The 18,749-nt window shown below is 38.8% G+C and overlaps 1 protein-coding gene across 1 annotated transcript in view; it reads right to left on the bottom strand.

The window, feature by feature from the left end:
* The window catches only part of RYR2 (ryanodine receptor 2), a 535,670-nt gene that overhangs the window by 316,167 nt on the left and 200,754 nt on the right, over nucleotides 1-18,749 (bottom strand). The window contains exon 3 of the mRNA XM_039850351.1: nucleotides 14,581-14,685. Within this exon, the coding sequence (XP_039706285.1) occupies nucleotides 14,581-14,685 (105 nt within the window). The remainder of the gene's footprint in view (nucleotides 1-14,580; nucleotides 14,686-18,749) is intronic.

The raw sequence follows: 18,749 nt of genomic DNA, 5'->3' as shown, positions 1-18,749 counted from the left end.
TAAGGTGGAGAATTTTATTAGTATTAAATATAAAGGTCCCAGGTTAAGTAGTCACTCTGGGCCAGGCTTGCAGCAAAGCACTTCGCATGTCGTCTCACTGTCTGCGTCATACACAGAAGGAAACACAGAACGTATAAGAGCACTACAATTCTTCCATAACAACGAAAGGGGCACACGGCTCCCACAGGATGGATGGAGCGTGACCTTGAAATTAGGTCTCTGACTTCGAAGCCCCCACTCTCCCAAACCGGCTCTATGTACATCAGATCCAAGAGACATCATCCTTTTCCCCTTTGGTTTCAGATTAGTCTGATTTAATTTGGTCTTGCTCAACGGCCTACTTCCTGGTACCTGCCACCTCAGACAACATCAAGATAAGAGAAGTAAAATGCACCTAGAGATTCTTGTAACATTGAGATGTTATTTAGTTTCACTTGTTCAAACAGCATGTCTGGATTTTTGCACAGATACATTTCTAGATAATTATATCACAACAATAAAACATCCATCATGAATACAATATAGATTATAATTACACAAGTAATTAAAATATTCAATGGATGCCTACAATCCATTATCCTGCTGTTAAATTTTTTTAAACAATAAATTAGAGAAAACAAAAAACAAAAGACAACCCTATAAATAATTCTCCACTGCACATGTTTATTATTGAGATTGAGGGAAAAATTAAAAATTTTCATACTATGTTCTAGGGTTCAAAATATAATGATGTCATTTCAATTATTTAAAGTAAAATTATGATTTTGAGGGCCCACTTTTATAACAAATTCAGAAAAACATATAAATCATGATTATGTGGCTTGCCAAAATTTTACTAAGTGAACAGACACATGTAATCAGCACCCAGATCTGAAGGCTGTCTTCACATCCTCCCCAAAGGTAACCGCTACTCATCACCATTAATTAGTTTACCATTTTTAATTTTGGAAATACCTACTTTCTTGTCTTTTTTAATCTAGCTTCTTTAGCTGACATTACAGTGGTAAGAAACGTTTCCAGATAATTACATCACAATAAAGCATCCATCGTGAACACAATATTGATTATATTATAAAAATAATATATCAAAAGAAATTATAATATTACATTTTGTCACATGTAGTAGTAATTAATTCATTTTCTCTGTTTATTCCGTTGTATGAACATACCAAAATTCATTTATCCATTCCCGTTGGACACTGGGTTGTTCCCTGTTTGTGGCTCTAACAAATAATTCTGTAGTGGACATTCTTGTACACATCTTTTGGAGAATACACGAATCTCTGCCTATTGGGTATAAACCAGGCGTGGAGTTACGTGGCCATGATTTAAAGGTACTCAGCTGTAGCAGAGACCGCCACAGAGGCTTGCGGGGGGATGCTATGGATGTTTACTTTCAGCAGCAGTGTGTAGAGGGATGCTGTGGATGTATACTTTCAGCAGCAGTGTGTAAGTGTCACGTGCTTCCCATCTTGCCAATACTTGGTATTATTGGTTGTTTTCATTTCGGTTCTTCTGGTGGGTTTGAAGTAGCACCTTATCATAGTTTTAATCTGCATTTCTCTGATGCCTACTGAAATAAACACCATTTCATATGCTTTTGGTTATTTGAATATCCACTGTTGGCAAGTATTTTGTTTGAGTATTTTACTCCTTTTTTTCTGTTAGATTGTCTGACATTTCTCTTACTGATTTATCAGAATTGTTCATATTTTTCAAGTATTCTACTCCTAATCTGTGTTTTTTCAGTCTCTTATTGGTCACTCTGATGGTGGACATTCTTATTTTTTAAGTATATTTTGCTTCTTAATTTAATTTTATGTTAGTTTCAGATGGATAGCACAATGGTTAGACATTTATATCGCTTACAAAGTGATCCCCCAGATGAGTTTAGTGCCCACCTGGCACCACACAAAGTTATTTTAATATTAGTGACTATACTCGCTATGCTGTCCTTCACATCCCAGCGGCCGATTTCTAACGACCAGTTTGTACTTCTTCCCCCCTTCACCGTCTCCACCCAGCTCCCCAGGCCCCTCCCCTCCGGCAACCACTCGTTTCCTCTCTGCATCCGTGAGTCTGTTTTCATTCTGTTTGTTCGTTTCTTTGTTCCTTGCATTCTGAAGTAAGTGAAATCATACGGTACTTGTCTTTCTTTGGCTTATTTTACTTAGTATAATATCCTCTAGGTCCATCCATGTCACTGCAAATGGTATGATTTCATTTTTTATGGCTAAGTAATATTCCATTGTATATATCTACCACTTCTTTATCCAATTGTCTATTGATGGGCACTTAAGTTGCTTCCATTTTTCAGCTATCGTAAATAGCACTGCAGTGAACACAGGAGTGCATAAATATTTTCGAATCAGTGTTTTGCTGTTCTTTGAATAAATACCCAGAAGTGCAATTACTGGGTCATAAGGTAGTTCTAGTTTTATTTTTCTGAGGAAACTCCAAACTGTTTTCCACAGTGGCTGCACCAATTTGCAGTCCCACCAACAGGGCACACAGTTCCCTTTGCCCCACGCCCTCGCCAACTCTTGTTGTTTTTTGATTTATTGATGATGGCCATTCTGACAGGTGTGAGGTGATATCACATTGTGGTTTTAATTTGCTTTTCTCTGATGCCTGGTGACCCTGAGCATCTTTTCATACGTCTGTTGGCCTCTGCATGTCCTCTTTGGAGAAATGTCTCTTCAGGTCCTTTGCCCATTTCTTAATAAGATGATTTGGTTTTTTGGTGTTGATTGGTATGTGTTCCTTATAAATTCTGGATATTAACCCTTATCATTGGCGAATATCGTCTCCCATTCAGTAGGCTGTCTTTACATTTTGCTGATGGTCTCCTTCGCTGTGCAAAAACTTTTTAGTTTGATGTAGTCCTATTTGCTTATTTCTTTCTTTTGTTTCCCTTGTCTGAGATTATAGCCAAATACACACACACACACACACACACACACACACACACACACACACGTGTATATGTGTGTGTGTGTGTGTGTGTGTGTGTGTATGTATGTATGTATGTATATTACTAAGAGCAATGCCAGAGAATTTACTACCTATGTTTTCTTCAAGAAGTTTTATGGTTTCAAGTCTTACATTTAAATCTGTAATCTATTTTGAATTTATTCTTGTATATGGTGTAAGAAGGTGGTCCAGTTTACGTTTTTTTTTTGCATGTATCTATACAGTTTACCCAACACCAATTATTGAAGAGACTGTCTTTACATTTTGGCTTCCTTTGACATATATTAAATGAACGCAAAGGCGTGGATTTATTTCTGGGATCTCTATTCTGTTCCATGGGTCTTTGTCTATCTTTTAATGCCAGTACCATCCTGTTTTGATTACTATAGCTTTGTAGAATAGTTTGATATCAGGTAGGGTGATACCTCCAACTTTTTTCTTCTTTCTCAAGTTTGCTGTGGCTATTCGTGATCTTTTAATGGTTCCATATAAATTTTTGAATTATTTGTTCTAGTTTTCTGAAAAACACCATTGGTATTTTGATAGCGATTGTATTAAATTTATAGATTGCTTTGAGTAATATGGACATTTTAATTATGTTAATTTTTCCTATCCATAAGCACAGTATATGCTTCCATTTACTTGTATTTCTTCAATTTCTTTTTTCAGTGACTTATAGTTTTCTGAGTAGAGGTCCTTGGTTAAATTGATTCACAAAGGTCCATGACTAGAGATGGCCATATAATTTCTCATCCAGACTGGGACACTGTGAACAGCCAAACGAGGAACTAACAGTAATTAAGCTGAGACTTAAGGTGTTAAAACTGTGCCAGGCAAACTAACATGTATGGTTACCTAACTCCAAAAGGTATTTTCTTATTTTTCCTTCAGAACGTATTCCTTTTCTTCCACAATAAAGAGGCGAGGCGAAAAGGAGATACACTTAACAGGCAAAAGTTCTACCTTATGTTCAAAACTATTACTACAGTAGCAGAAACAGAACTTCTAGAACTCTTCGGACCCTTAATTTTTTTCCATGTAAGAAATCAATAGATCTTTATGAGGATATCCATCCACCTTCTTTGCCACGACAGGAATAAGTACAGTGATTAAACCTTTCTCAGACATTCGTCTTCTATAAATATAATATTAATTTCAGGTATACAACACAGTGACCAGACATTCACACAACTTAGGAAGTGATCATCCCGATAGCTCTAGTATCCATCTGACACTGTATATAGTTATTACAATACTACTGACTACATTCCCCACGGTATACTCTATACACCCATGACTATTTCATAACTACCGATTTGTACCTCTTAATCTCCTCCCCACTTCACCCACCTCCTCATGCCCCAATCTGACAACCATCAAAATGCTCTCTCTGTACCTCTGAGCTTGCTTCTGTTGTTTGTTTGTTTTTCCTGTTTGTTTTTCTCTAGATTCCACATACGACATTTGCCTTTCTCTGACTTACTGCACTCAGCACAATATCCTCTAGGCCCATTCATGTTGCAGATGGCAGGATTGCATTCTTTTTATGGGTGAGTAATATTCCATTGTGTATATGTACCAACACCATCTTTATCCATTGATCCACTGATGGACACCCAGGTTGCAACCATATCTTGGCTATTGTAAATTATGCTGCAATGAACATATGAATTCACATGTCCTTTCAAAGTAGTGTTTAGGTTTCTTCAGATAAATATCCAGAAGTGGGATACTGGGTCCTACAATGTTTCTTGTTATAGCCTTTATTTTAAAGTCTATTTTGTTTGGTATAAGTGTTGCTACTCCAGCTTTTTTGTTTTTGTTTTTTTTCCATTTTCATGAAACATATTTGACCGTCTCTTTACTTAGTCTGTGTGTGTCTTTCGATCTGAAGCGAGTGTCTCGTAGGCAGCATATGTCGGGGTCTTCTTTTCTTAGCCATTCAGCCACCTATCTTTTGATTGAAAAGGAGCATTTAATCCATTTACATTTAAAGTAATTGCTGATGGATACGTAGTTATTGCCATTTTATTATTCGGATTTTTTATATTTTTCTTTTTTCTTCTTCTTAAACAAGTCCCTCTAACATTTCCCGTAACGCTGGCTTGGTGCCGATGAACTCCTTTAGCATTTTCTTGTCTGGGAAGCTCTTCATCTGTCCTTCGATTCTAAATGATAGCTGTGCTGGGTAGATTAATCTTGGTTGTAGATTCTTGCTTTTCATCACTGAATAGTTCATGCCGATCCCCTTTGGCCTGCAGAGTCTGTTAAGAAATTGGCTGACAGTCTAATGAGAGTTCCCTTGTAGGTAACTAACTGCTTTTCTTTTGCTGCTTTTAAGATTCTCTCTTTGTCTTTAACCTTTTGGTATTTTAATTATACTGTGTCTCGGTGTGGGCTTCCTTGTTTGGGACTCTCTGAGCTTCCTGGGCTTATATGTCTACTTCCTTCACCAGGTTAGGGAAGTTTTCAGTCATTTCTTCAAACAGGTTTTCAATTCCTTGCTTTCTCTCTTCTCCTTCTGGTACCACTATGATGTGAATATTGGTATGCTTGATGTTGTCCCAGAGACCTCTTAAAGTATCCTGATTTTTCTTGGATTCTTGTTGCTGTTCTGATTGGGTGTTTTTCTGCTACCTTATTTTCTAAATTGCTGATTCGATCCTCTGCTTCATCTAATCTACTGTTAATTCCCTCTAATGTATTCTTCATTTCAGTTATTGCATTCTTCATTTCTGACTAGTTTTTTTTTAATGTTTTCTATCTCCATTTTTATGTTTTCTACCGCTTTTTTAAATTTTTCACTGTGTTCATTTACTCTTCCGCTAAGTCCACTGATCATCCTTATAACAAGTGTTTTGAACTCTGCATCTGGTAGATTGCTGGTCTCTATTTTGTTTAGTTCTCTTTCTAGAGCTTTCTTCTGTTCTTTCATTTGGTACATGTTTCTTTGACTTCCCATTTTGGCTGCCTACTTGTGTTTGTTTCTATGTATTAGGTAGGTTTCCTACATCTCCAGGTCTTAGTAGAGTGTGTCATTCTCAGATTTAACCCCAGGTAGTGCTCTGGCTCAGACCGAAGCTGGCCATCAAGCATGCAGGCTAGAGCCTCATAGGAGGGGTCAAGCCACAGGTCAAGTTCAACTGTAGCCTGTGATCTGCCTGGGGTCACCTGGCATGAACAACCGAGCAATCTGCAGATGTCTCCCACCCACACTGGGCTTGGAAGTGCCTCGAGAGACCAAGCTGCAAACTGAGGCTGGCTGCTGCTAGTGCCAGGCTTAGGGCTGCTCGGCAAGAGCTACAGGGCATGCTGAGGCCAGATGCTGCTTCTTTGGGTTTTGTGAGCCTTTGATAAATTTTGGAAAAATCCACAGCATGAGCCAAGATAGGCCATTTGTATGGAAAAGCCACTAGAAGTGACTTTGGTGGGCCCACAAGTTGAGCCAGACTGGGTCTCAGGGAATCACCAGGGTGGGGTGACTAGCGTCAGTCAGGTGATGGAGACACAGAGATGGTCACTGCATGGGTCAGAAAGGGCGGCGGAGCAAAGGAACAACACCCTCTTCCAGAACTTCTGCTTTGGAGGAAGCTGCCCCTCCAGCCCTTGCCCTGAAGCCAGACAACTCAGTTCCTCCCCGTGTATCTCTAGCACCTTTTGAGCTGTGGCCCCGGCACTGGAGCTCAGAGCGAGTGAGTCCATCAGTGGTAAATCATGCATGGGCTTTTTAAGAGGACCGCCTGGGTCTCCTTCCATCTCACTCAGTCACAATCTCCACTGATTTTCACAGAGATTGTGGGGACTTCTCTTCCCAGCACTGGAACCCTGGGCTGGGGAGATGGTGTGGGGCTGGGACTTCTTGCTTTTTCAGGGGGGTCCTCCACAGATGAAATATTTCTCCAAATTCTCAACCACTACACACAGGTGTGGGACCAGCCCATTCCACGTCCCTGCCCTCCCACCAGTCTTGAGGTGGCCTCTTCTGTATGTCCCTAGTTGTATGACTTCTGTTCAGCTGGACTTCAGGTGACTCCCAATGATGGCTATTCTGCAGTTTAGTTGTAATTTTAATGTGGTTGTGAGAGGGGGCCAGCATGGCATTTACCTACTCCGCCATCTTGACCGGAACACCAGATCCTTCATTTTTGGCTTATAAATTCTATCTTGTAATCCTTCAAGACAGCAAATATTTACTGTATGTCTGGTTCATGACATGCATTGTCTTAGGTGTTGGTGGTACAGCAAGTGAGCACACAGACTCAAAGCCCTGTCGTCATGGGGCTTACACTCTAATGGGGACAGGTGGTATATTAAAAACAAAAACAGAAAAATATAGTATGTCAGAAGGTAATAACTGCTTTGGAGGAAAGTCAAGCAAGATGGAGACAGAGTGCTAGTTAGGGGGTGGGGGAGGAACGGGTGATGCCATACAATGAAAATTGGTGAAAGAAGGAGGTAGACTGTCAAATTAGACTAGAATTTTTTATGAAAATGAGAGAATAAAAATTAAAGGATGGTTGTCTCAAAAATGTTATAAATATCTTTAAATTACTGGTACACTTGCAAACAGTTTATTACATAAAGTTACCATTTGATAAACATTATCAAATGTTTACTCTTAAAAATTTTTTTTTTCATTTTAAACACAAAAAGAAACTGAGGGAGATGTCCAAATTGAATGACACTAATCAAATAAAATAATCTATTGATTCAAGGTTCATAATCAAAAACAGGCATCATAACAGCACCATGGTTATTGAATTACATGCTGATTAAACTGGCCTCTTTATTGAGTTTGAGGCGGGATTCTCCGTAAAACATAGCATTCAAATACATAGAAATATGTTGCATCCTTAGCTTCAGAGTGGAAAGTAGTCTTCCTAGAAACAGACAGTATCATAGAGGATGCACATTTCAACCCTAGGCAAACGTCCACATTCACATAAGTGGCAGATAGATAGTGTTAGTGAATATTTTTAGCTCCAAGCCTTTTAGAAGAAATAATCACGTTCAGCTTTTAAATCACTACTGCGATTTCACAGATGAAGGACAGGTACAAGGTTATGTACAGAGGTTTTGGATAAGATGCTAATGACCATGTCAAGTTCATAAATGTATTGATTTATTACCATTATAGCTCCATTCCCAAAGCAGTGTTCATGCTTTACCGGGAACGTTCCTAACAGCGAGGTAAACAGAGCCTAGCCTCTTAAAATAAAATTTTAAGGTATAGTAGATATCTGAGAATTGTGGTTTCAATATAAATAGCTAGTCACATCATACTGTCCACAATATAAACAGACAGATCCGTTAAGCTTTTTATAGTTTCTACCTGTTGAGGACATCAGCCACTCATGATGGGATGTATGAATCTGTGTAGGGGGAATAAGTGATTAGGAATTGATGAGTAATTAGAACTCCCTTCTCTGTACTCTCATTGAACTATCGACTATCAAAGCAGGTTTCACCCACATTACGATGATTTATATACCTCTTCTGTTCACTACTAAGTTCCTCGAGAGCAAGGATACATTTTTGTCTATCTCCATCTTCAGCTCAGAATTCACTCAACACATTTTTATGGAATGCATGCTGCATGAATCAGTCGAGTGGAAAAGGGACATGGGTTTTCCATTTCCCAGCTGTGGAGATGACTGAGCATTAGCCTCTGATGGCTTATCCTAGATAAGGATTTAACTTGGTAGACCTAATTTGGATCAAGAACCTGGAGGGTCTTAAATTTGAGTAAGTATTTCCATTAAGGCATAAGGATGCTAACTCCATGTCTGCTACACATCACAGCAAATGACACTAGAAATTATCCAACATTCATTTACATGTATAAGCATCTTCCTTCTTCCAAAAAGAGAACCTGATTTTGTGGAGGTGCCCTTTCCTCTCTCCCCCCAAGCTCTAAGGCAGTGGTGGGGCCCCACTTACCCTTGCCAGTCACAATTCAGGCACAAGGACTATGACACTGGGAGTGAGGGGAAGTCTACCAGGAGAATTCTGGGAAAAGCTCTTTATTCCCAAAAGCAAAAATAAGGAAAGTCATCTCCTTTTGGTGCCTATAGATGATTTTGAATTTGGATGTCATCCCTGAATTCGTAGCTGCCATGTTGCAATTATGAGGGAAACAAGACTAAGAACCAAGGCAGCAGCGAGGAGAACAGAGTAGAAGGACTAAAGACAACTCGAACCGGAGCCTGACTGACTGCACCCAGGTTCTCTTCCTCGGACTTGCTGTGTGCGTATTTTTTCAAATCCACATATATGATTAAGTTGTGCACAATGACACAACAGTCTATAATGGGATGCCATTTGTGTAAAAATATTTTTATGTATAATGTTCTAGATGGATGTAAACCAATCCTTTAGCTGTGGCCATCGTCAGGGAAAAGGAAGATTACGAAGAAGGTATTTTCATTTTATACCCTTCTATGTTATTGCTATGAGAACAAAAGATTGAAATGGTTCTGGAATGTATACTAAAATTTAAATACATTTTTATATTGCACGCATGGTAGGTGCTAATGACTTTTAACAATACCAGTAATCAAACAATAAACAAATGAATATATATTCACATCGTGTGTGTGTCTATTCCTAGCATATTCAGGCGGGCATCGTGCTGAAGCACAAGCAGAAGTCGTGAGCGTGGTATCACTTTATGGAACGGCAGCTCTTTCGGTCTTTGGCACTTGTCTCTTCAGAGGCAGATATCTACTGTCCCGGCAGAATTTAAAACTGTTTTTAAATTCACAGTTTTACAATCCAATTGTTCGGTTCTGTATTTTAATGGCAAGTTAGGATGTGCAGAGTGGTAAAATATTCGAAAGTCGTTGAATAACATCAAGCGTTTAAGTAAACTTCTCTGTCCTCCAGTGAGTCGTTAACTTAGCCAACTGAGAAACTTATTTATAATAAGGTACAGATCACGATCTATTTACATGAAGCCCACGCGAGGTTTGTCAAGCTTCATTTTTCTTCCACACGACCCCGATTCGCTTTAATGAAGAGAAAGTAAATGGAAAAAAAATCAATAGAAACTCAAGCCGGTGGACACAAAATTAATTCTTTTAATTTTGGATCCTTGGCCGTGTCTGCCCAAGATTTTGAACAAATCAGTCTTACAGATGCAGTGCCAGTGAATATATACCAAAATATCAGAAGAATAAGGACATAGTAGAAATATTAAGATCCACATTTGGAAATACCAGGAAATGCTGAACACTTAGAAAACTTTTCAGAGAATAAAGTCTTTTCAATATAAAATGTGTGTGAATTGATGAACTGGTAGGTACGCGTAAGTTAGACAGAAATTAATATCGACTGGTTTGCAGGCAAACTAGGCTCCAGTAAAACCAAAGTACACTTTTCTTGCCTTATTCAAGTAGATTTCTCTGATTTTCACTCCAAAGACGCCCACGTGCTAATCCCCAGAACCTGTGAGTATGTTACATGATCTCATGTGATCCAAGATGGAGGACGAACCGTGAGTCAAGAACGTAAAGCAGAAAAGGCTAGAAAGCCGAGTCTTCCCCAGACTCCTCAACAAGGAACACGGCCCTGCCCACTCCTCGATTCTAGCCCACTGAGCCCGATTTGAGACTCCTGACCTCAAGACATTTCAAGTCACCAAGTTTGCGGTCATTTGTGACAGCGGCCGCTGTCACATGTGCTTCTCAGACCACCCTCTAATTCCCACGGGACGCCCCTGGGGCTGGTCCACTGCCCTTCACCCCACAGCCTCTGACGATAAAGGGCTTAAAAGCATAGGCTTTGGCTCCCAGCCCTATCACGTGCCAGTTACCGGATCTTTTCAGATCCAGAAATTCCATTTCGTGTCTTTGAATAATTTTTCTGTGCTGAGTATCTGAATCCTTTTGTTCACTGTAAGCACATTTTCCTTTATTTTGCTGAACAGTTAAAGCTGCTTTCGATCCCTGACTGGCGGGTCGTCTCAGGCTTGTTCCTGGCTGTCTTTTCCCTCTCTCTAGATTTCTCTTTGCGGGATTTCTCCTTGACTTTCCAGAGCCCCTGAATTCTATCTTCCGACAGACCATGCGTATTCTTTTGGATTTCACCTACCACAGATCCCTGACTTCAGTCCACCTTCAGGCTGAAACCTTAAAAAAAGAGAAACGCATTCACGCCATCCCGTTTTCCAAGGCTGAACCTTTTCCAGAATCTGCCAGGTTTTGCTCTCCTCGTTTGGGGTTTTGCTGTAGTTTGTTTGTTTTGTTTTTAATTTAATATTTGGTCCAAAGTCTCTCGCTGTTTTCTCCAGAAAGGACAGGTCCAGTAGGGGTTGGTTGCTCAGGTAAAGCCGCAGCAAAAATCATAATAATAATGAAAATCGAACAGCCTCCTTGTGTGTCCGAGCGGCCCACACGCTTTAGTTATATTAACTTATTAAATCCTCACCATGAAACTCTGAGGGAGAAGCCAGCACCTCCTCCACTTTCTAAGTGAGAAAATGAAGGTACAGAAAGGTCGTGGAGCTTGCCGCAGATCCCAGGAAGGACCCGGCGAAGGCGTTCGCTCCAGAACCTGCACTTTGCCACGACAAAACGCAGCACAGATGATCTCGAACTGTGACTTCTGCACCTGCGCTTATATTAAATTACCTCCGACGCAGTTGTTTGCCTGAAATTGGTGCTCCGGTGTTTGATAAATGGTGCTTCAACGTTAAAAACCTGTTTTTTGAAAACTCCTTTACTAGTAAATTTAGCTAGTTGCTTCTTATGCGTTTTGAATATTCTCAGAGCACAGAGGTTTTCTAGAACAGCACAACTATATTAATATTCCACATTCTACAACCTTATTTTTCATAAAAACTGGACATGTCTGTGTCTGATAAAATTGTATCTCTATTAATAACTAAGTCCCTGTACTATTTTCTACATTTAATTACAAGACAGATATAATTTAGAAATATGAAGCTTCTTAGGAGTTCATATAGATTAATAAACCTTTTTATTAAATCGAAAAATGAAACTCATTTCGGGAATAACCTTGGACACGTTATGCATCATCTCCTGGCAATTGCTGTTTTCTATTAGAATTCTAAAACATAGCCTAATGAGGTCAAAGTTTTCCTTGAAGAAAAATTTTTAATTATTTTTATATTAATAGTTTAAATAATCCTACTTGTCTTAGAAATTACTGTAGAAATCCAAAGAAAATTGAAAGGAATAACAAATTCCACGTACCCGATTCCTCTGTCGTGCTCACGCCGTAATTACATGCATTTCTATGACAACAGATGTGAAACTGTACTATAATTTTTTTCTTTACTTGCCTCAGACTGTGAACTCATTAATCGCAAAAGTCACTTATTCACTTTCTATACACGGAGCCTTGTAAAGCACATCTTATAAACACTCTAAAAGTTTGCATTAACTAAATAAATAATTATAACTACACCGTTTTATTCATAAGTAACACTTCTAACATTACATTTTGAATTTCATAGATTTTAAAGTATCATAATTTAAATTATAGTAAACTACCAATGACCTCATACCATGTATGAAGAAAATACATGACATAAATTGAATCAATGACATCAATCACAATCACCTAAATTATAAATTTCAACCTACTTCCCCACCAGAGAACAGCATATAGAGGCAAATATTGTGGGGGGTTTTTCCCCTTGGTTCAAGCCACAATACTCTAACGAGGGACCAATATCAAGTGGCCAGAAGCCAAAGTCAAAAGGGGTAGCAGGATCCTACAATTCGCTCAGAAACAACTCAACCAGAGACAAAAAGGACAATCAATGTTATAATTTTAAAATGTACTCTCCTAAATAGAGTATACAAGTAAGCCACTCGATGTATTCATGGCATTAAACAAAAACAAAGCCTTTTCAAAAATTAACAATTATTAAAAGTATTATCTGAAAAAGTAGAAATTTTCAATAAATTTTATGGACCCCAAAACCAAAGCCTTCCCCACTATACTATGTGGTCTCACTTCCTATCTGTGCTCCCATGAAATGGAATCCTTAAAGTAAACTAGACGTTAAAAAAAATAAAATTGTATGGAGAAAGTGCCTATCAAAAATGTCTATGAATTGAATAAGGTATAATAAAATAAATAGCCAGAGAATAAGCTCACCTAAATTATTAAACTTTATTTACTAGAACTAGTTGTAAACCGGTATCTACAAAGATGAGTGAAATGACAATACACACTTTCCTAGACGCTCTCGCAAAAGAAAACTAATTTTTCTTTGTAAAGATGGATTTGAATTTCAAAGTTGATGTGTGCCAGTGACGTTTAAAAATCAGGAGAGGTTATCCCAGGTAGAAACAAAACTAATTGACTTGAGAAATATTTTACTCTTCTTTAACTTAAGCCTAATAAAACTTTTTTTAACAAAAAAGGTTTTTTTAACAAAACTTTTTTTAACAAAAACTTTTTTTAAAAGCTTTGCACTAAAGAATAGAAAAAAAATGTTTAACTTTATATAGTTTCATATAGTAATTCCAAACTTTGATATAACCAAAAACAAACTTGGAAAATTAAAATACACATAACACATCTGGATCTTTTGTAAAGTAAGCTTTTACTCTAATATCAAATTAAAATCACTAACGTTTCTCTTCCATACTTAATAGTATACTATTAAAATTTTAATTTAGAGTTAATGCACAAACAATTAAAGTCCTAAGCTGTGCTACGCTAAAATTTAAAAAACGACAAGGCTAATGAAAACGCTCACATCGTAACGGACCACTGATTCTCTGATGAATGGCATGTCGTCATTTTTTTAGTCTCGTCACTTATCCAGACCTGAGCGGTGATGAGCCATAGCACTGACTCATAGATCAGTAATGGCAAAAGAACATTTTCAGTTTCATTCCTGGAAATAGCATAGTTTATTAAACCTTACGCTGAAGTCATTATAGCACACATAAAAGGAAACAAAAGTTGTCCATTTGTCCTGCTGCTGAATTCTAAAATTTTAAGAATTGGCTGAGAATGGTGGTAATTCAAAAATCAGTCATAGCAAGTCATAGCATGGAAAATCATTTAAATTACCAAATAAATTTTCAAAGAACAACGTCGGCATTGGGAGACAGATTAAGAATTTCCATTTTCAGAAGAAAATGATCAGGTTTTTGCAAAATTACAATCTACTAAAGCTGTAGCACCATAATTTCATTAGTGAAAATATGAGTGCCATGAAATTTTACTTGCCATGAATTAGCTTAGAATGTAGTCACATGGTTACAGGCTTTTGAAAATGAAATAAAGATTAATGACAAATAGCATACATAAAGCAATTAAAATAGTAACGATAACAACTGAAGATTTAAAAAAATACACAAAGAAAGTAACTGTTTTAAACCAACGACATAGCATGAGGTTCAACGACACAGATTAATCTGAGGCTGGATTTTTTTAAAGTTCTTTAAGATCTCACCAGTCTGCTGGATAAAGCACCAAGTCAAACTTAAGGAAACCACAGGAAAAAGGCATTGGCTTATCTCAGCGAAAAGAAAATCCCCAGTACCTGTGAAAGAAATCATTCCTACAGTAGCTAAGTTTAATAAAATAGCACATAAATAAGTACATAAATTAAGTACTTGCCCCTTCTGACTTCTCCATCGTGTTTGCCAGCATCTCCTGCAGGGCCCGGACAGAGAGAGACTGTTCCAGCACAAAGGTGCAGATGGAGAGGTCTGGGGGGACATTCTGTGCAGAAAGAGAGAAAGCAGCCATTATCACCATCATCATCATCATCGTTATCACCATCACCACCACCACCATTATCTTCATCACCATCACCATCATCACCATTATCACCACCATCACCATCATCATTAGCATAATCAGCACTGTCAAGCAACCAGACCCAATTTACCTTATTATACTTCAGTTTCTTTCACAGAAAAAGAGTACTTATCAATTCTCTAATATGAGTTCCCAAATCATTGAAATACATTATCTATACTGCTCACACTGAATCTATTTTTAAATTTATGAATAACAACAGATACCATTTATTGAGTGCTAGAAATTGCACTCAGAGACTTATCAATAACTCCCGCGGTCATCCATAGTAAGGATTATCATCATCATTGTGCAGATAAGAAAACAGAGAGGTTAGATTACTTTTTCCAAAGTCACAGTTACTGAATTTTTAAGCCAGGATTAAAATGCCAGATTTCTCTGACTCTCATGCATTCATTTCTACCCTACCAAGCAGTCTGCTGATAAAAAGGACAGAAAAATACTTGCCTCAAATTAATACTGAGGTTAAGCAAATACAAAATTGAATTGGTATAACGCACTCATTTGCACAGGCTTCTCCTTAGTCAGGAAGACAACAGTTACTGTGTTTACTCAGGCTGGAAATGTTTGCCCTCTGGCTTCTGTTCTGGTGTGTACATTGATTTTTTTCATTCATTCTTTTCCCCTTCTTTTTCATTCCCTTAAACCTCCACTCCAGTCAATAACTCCACAATTCTGAAAATCCCAGAAGGTTAATTACCAAGAGGATGAAGGAAAAAGGCTGAGAGAGCTGACTGGCAAGTTAGACAGAACTATCCCTGCGGGGAACAAATACATCGCGGCTCACGTCTGCTTTAGCTTTGGATTAGGAGGGTCCAGCAGGCACCCAGCCGGGTATGGAGACGCTCAAAGGAGGATTCTCATAATAGAGGAACATTATAAATATGTTAAACACAACATATGAGCAAGAGTGTGTCTTTATAAAAAGAATACTGGGCAAATAAAGTTGGTAACCTCATGCACTGCTGCAGAATGTCGATTTAAAATGTTCGAATATTTAGTAAACTGAAACACTACCATTAGAATGATTCTCGTTAGGACAGCACGATGCTTCGCAGTTCCGAGGAAAGATTAAGTACCGGGGTTCCAGGATTAAAGTTAAAAATTTATGGATGAAAGAAGCGTAGCATCAGGCCGCCCAGCTGACTCAGCCCCACACGCCTTCCTGGCACCTGTGCTTTGTTTTGTCTCGTTGTTACTGAGCCTTCCTTCTCCAGATGTCTCCGGCCAGTCCCCTCCGGCCAGTCCCCGTGGGCTTCTGCTCTCACAGCCTTTCCATTCCGCCCGAGCCTCTGCGCCAGGACGCAAGGGAGACTCTCAAGTCTGGGATGCCAACGATGGGCATCCTCCGATGAAGGCGCGAGCTGGGAAAGGGGCGCCCTCCCACCGTGACACCGAGGAATTAACTCTCTCAAATTTGATCCGCTCAGTACTAATTTTCTCAGACCAAGACAAATACTACCGGAAAAAAACAAACTGCTAATGGGAGTGTTTATTTCATTCATATCTGTTTAAATGGTGAGGGTTTGGAAGACACACTCTGACAAATAGTGCTGCAGAGGACTATCTTACTAATGGGTGTTCTAGTGAACCAATTCTCAAAAAAAAAAAACAAACAAAAAAACTCTGATTTGTAGAATTTGCCCATTTCTAGGGTGTAAATACTCCAATGATTGCTAATTACACGGTGTCAGAGCTGATAAATGGGCTCGCAAAGTTCCTGTAGGGCTCACAGGTGGTTCCCAGGAGTACTGAGAGCCAAGTCCCGCACACCCTGCGTCAGATTTCAGGCCCAGGCTCGTGAATTCCCTGAGAATCAGTACATACATGACAGCAGCGAAGAGCTTGGGCTCGACAAGCAAGTATCCTGGCCTCGCCACTCATTAGCTGTTAATGTTTCTAATTTTTTATTTCTTTCCCCCAAAAATGGGCTAATAATTATACCATCCTCATAAGGTTTATGAAGATAAAGAAGGTAATATGAGAGCTTATCACAGTGTCCAGAACACAAGAACTCAACATCGATGAGCCATTGTCATTTATTAGTTTTGCATCTTGTCACTTCTCTCCATTTTGTGGTACTTATGAAGCACTAATTCCTCCAAATTGAGGCTTCAGCGGATTCTATTTTGGAGAAATGGTGTTTGAAAACACAAACCAAAAATTATATACCTGTTCATAATATCCCAAATCTAGTATTTTCCGAAAAAAGGCACTTTCTAGAGACATTTAAAAGTTAACATACTGGGTATATTTATATTATTTCATACTTCACCTTGATCAAACTATAAAGTATGGATCTCTGTAATATCTTACATTTATATTAAAGATCCTTGAAAATCACATGGATTTGAGATGAATAAATCCTGCCAAGCTAATTCCATTTGCCACAGAGCGACATGCCTATTACAGGTATTTTTCCAGGTAGGGGAATTAGCAGAAATAAAGAAACAATCCGAAAAGGCAATTCTGTCTCAACAAACATTTTCGAAGCATTTTCTTCTGACCCATCTTTATCCCTGTCTCTCTTTGCACCCCGTCCCCCTCAAAACACACATAAATGTAAGAGAAAAGCTGAAGCAGTCAAAAAATGCTGTTTACCCCTTCAGGAAAACCTGAAACAGTACAAATCAGAGCATCATAGTATTATCTGTTTGTTTTGCTCTACAGAAAAATGGTCCGGTTATTTTAGGCAACAGACTCATTACCATAACTTGTTACCTTTTAAAGTAACCTACTGAAAGTATTCCTTAATTTAGACGTATAATTTTTCAAGTAGCCTTGACATTTTTATAGCTATAACACATCATAGCATTTATGTTAAGCCTTTGTTCCCGCCTCTCCAAAACAAAATTGATTCAGTGGGAAATAGTCTCATTCATTAATCAAAGACCAACTAAATGCCCCCAAAATGGAAACCAAAATGAGCCTGAACACCAAGCACATCAGATAAAGTACAACATTCTGTAAACTTCTGTGATGCGAGCTCTGATCTGAAAACATTTGCAAGTTATCGACTTTTCCTTAGCTTTATTTTTTTTTTTACTCAAGTCTCATTACTGAGAAACAATCTTTAGAACTTCATTTGAAATAATTTTGCTCACCCTTACAGGGAGTGTGTTCCCAAATCATCAGAAAAGCCCTTCTGTGGCATGCTTCCGCTCCAGGTGCTTCAAAGCAGACACTTCGGAACATAAAACCGAGAGCTCCGGCTCAGCGTGTGCACGTGTGTACCTGCCTCTTACACGTTACACACGATATTTGTTTTTCATACAGAGTTAAATCAGAGAAAACACTTAAGTGTGTCTAAATGTCTAGCTAGGCTGCCCAGAACAAGACACAAAGCAGGCAGGCAGGAGGTTAATACTGCTTTTTACGTGGCGAAAATACCGATTTTATTAGGATATGTGTCCTTTGGCAAAGGTGACAAACCTTAAGCTGTGTGGCTTTTCTTCTTTTAAAAATACAAGCCGGTCACCATTCTCCTTTGCCTGACAAATGTGAATTAATATGGGGGGCGGGGGCGGGGTAGGAATTCTCAAGAAAAACCACAGCGCGGCATCTGGCTTTGTTGGCGCTGACAGTCTCACGTGAAATCAGTTAGATTTCCGACTGAGGGGTCCATCTAGCCACTTGGCCTCACAGATGTACCTGCCCAAGTCACTTAAAACCTCCTGAAACATGTCATGACGGTAACTGACCTGCACCCATTACTTGGGGCTCTGTAAGCGACAGACCACCCCTCTGTGGTCACTGTCTGAAACTGCACGCCAGCAAACTCCTCCGCGGACGTTGATGCCTTTGTTCACAGTTTTTCTCTCTCTGCCTGACATAACCGCCTCCAGGTCTCCACCTGTGCAAACTACTTTGCATTTTTAAGTCACACATAAATAAAATCGCATATAAAAATATTCTCCTTGTTGAAAATTCAAACAATACTGAAATGTTGAAAAGTCTCTCTTTCC

The sequence above is a fragment of the Pteropus medius genome, unplaced genomic scaffold (genome assembly GCF_902729225.1).
Source record: "Pteropus medius unplaced genomic scaffold, Ma_sr-lr_union100, whole genome shotgun sequence".
Taxonomy (NCBI): domain Eukaryota; kingdom Metazoa; phylum Chordata; class Mammalia; order Chiroptera; family Pteropodidae; genus Pteropus; species Pteropus medius.
Note: the sequence above shows the minus strand (reverse complement) of the source record. Positions and strands in the feature narration are given on the sequence as shown.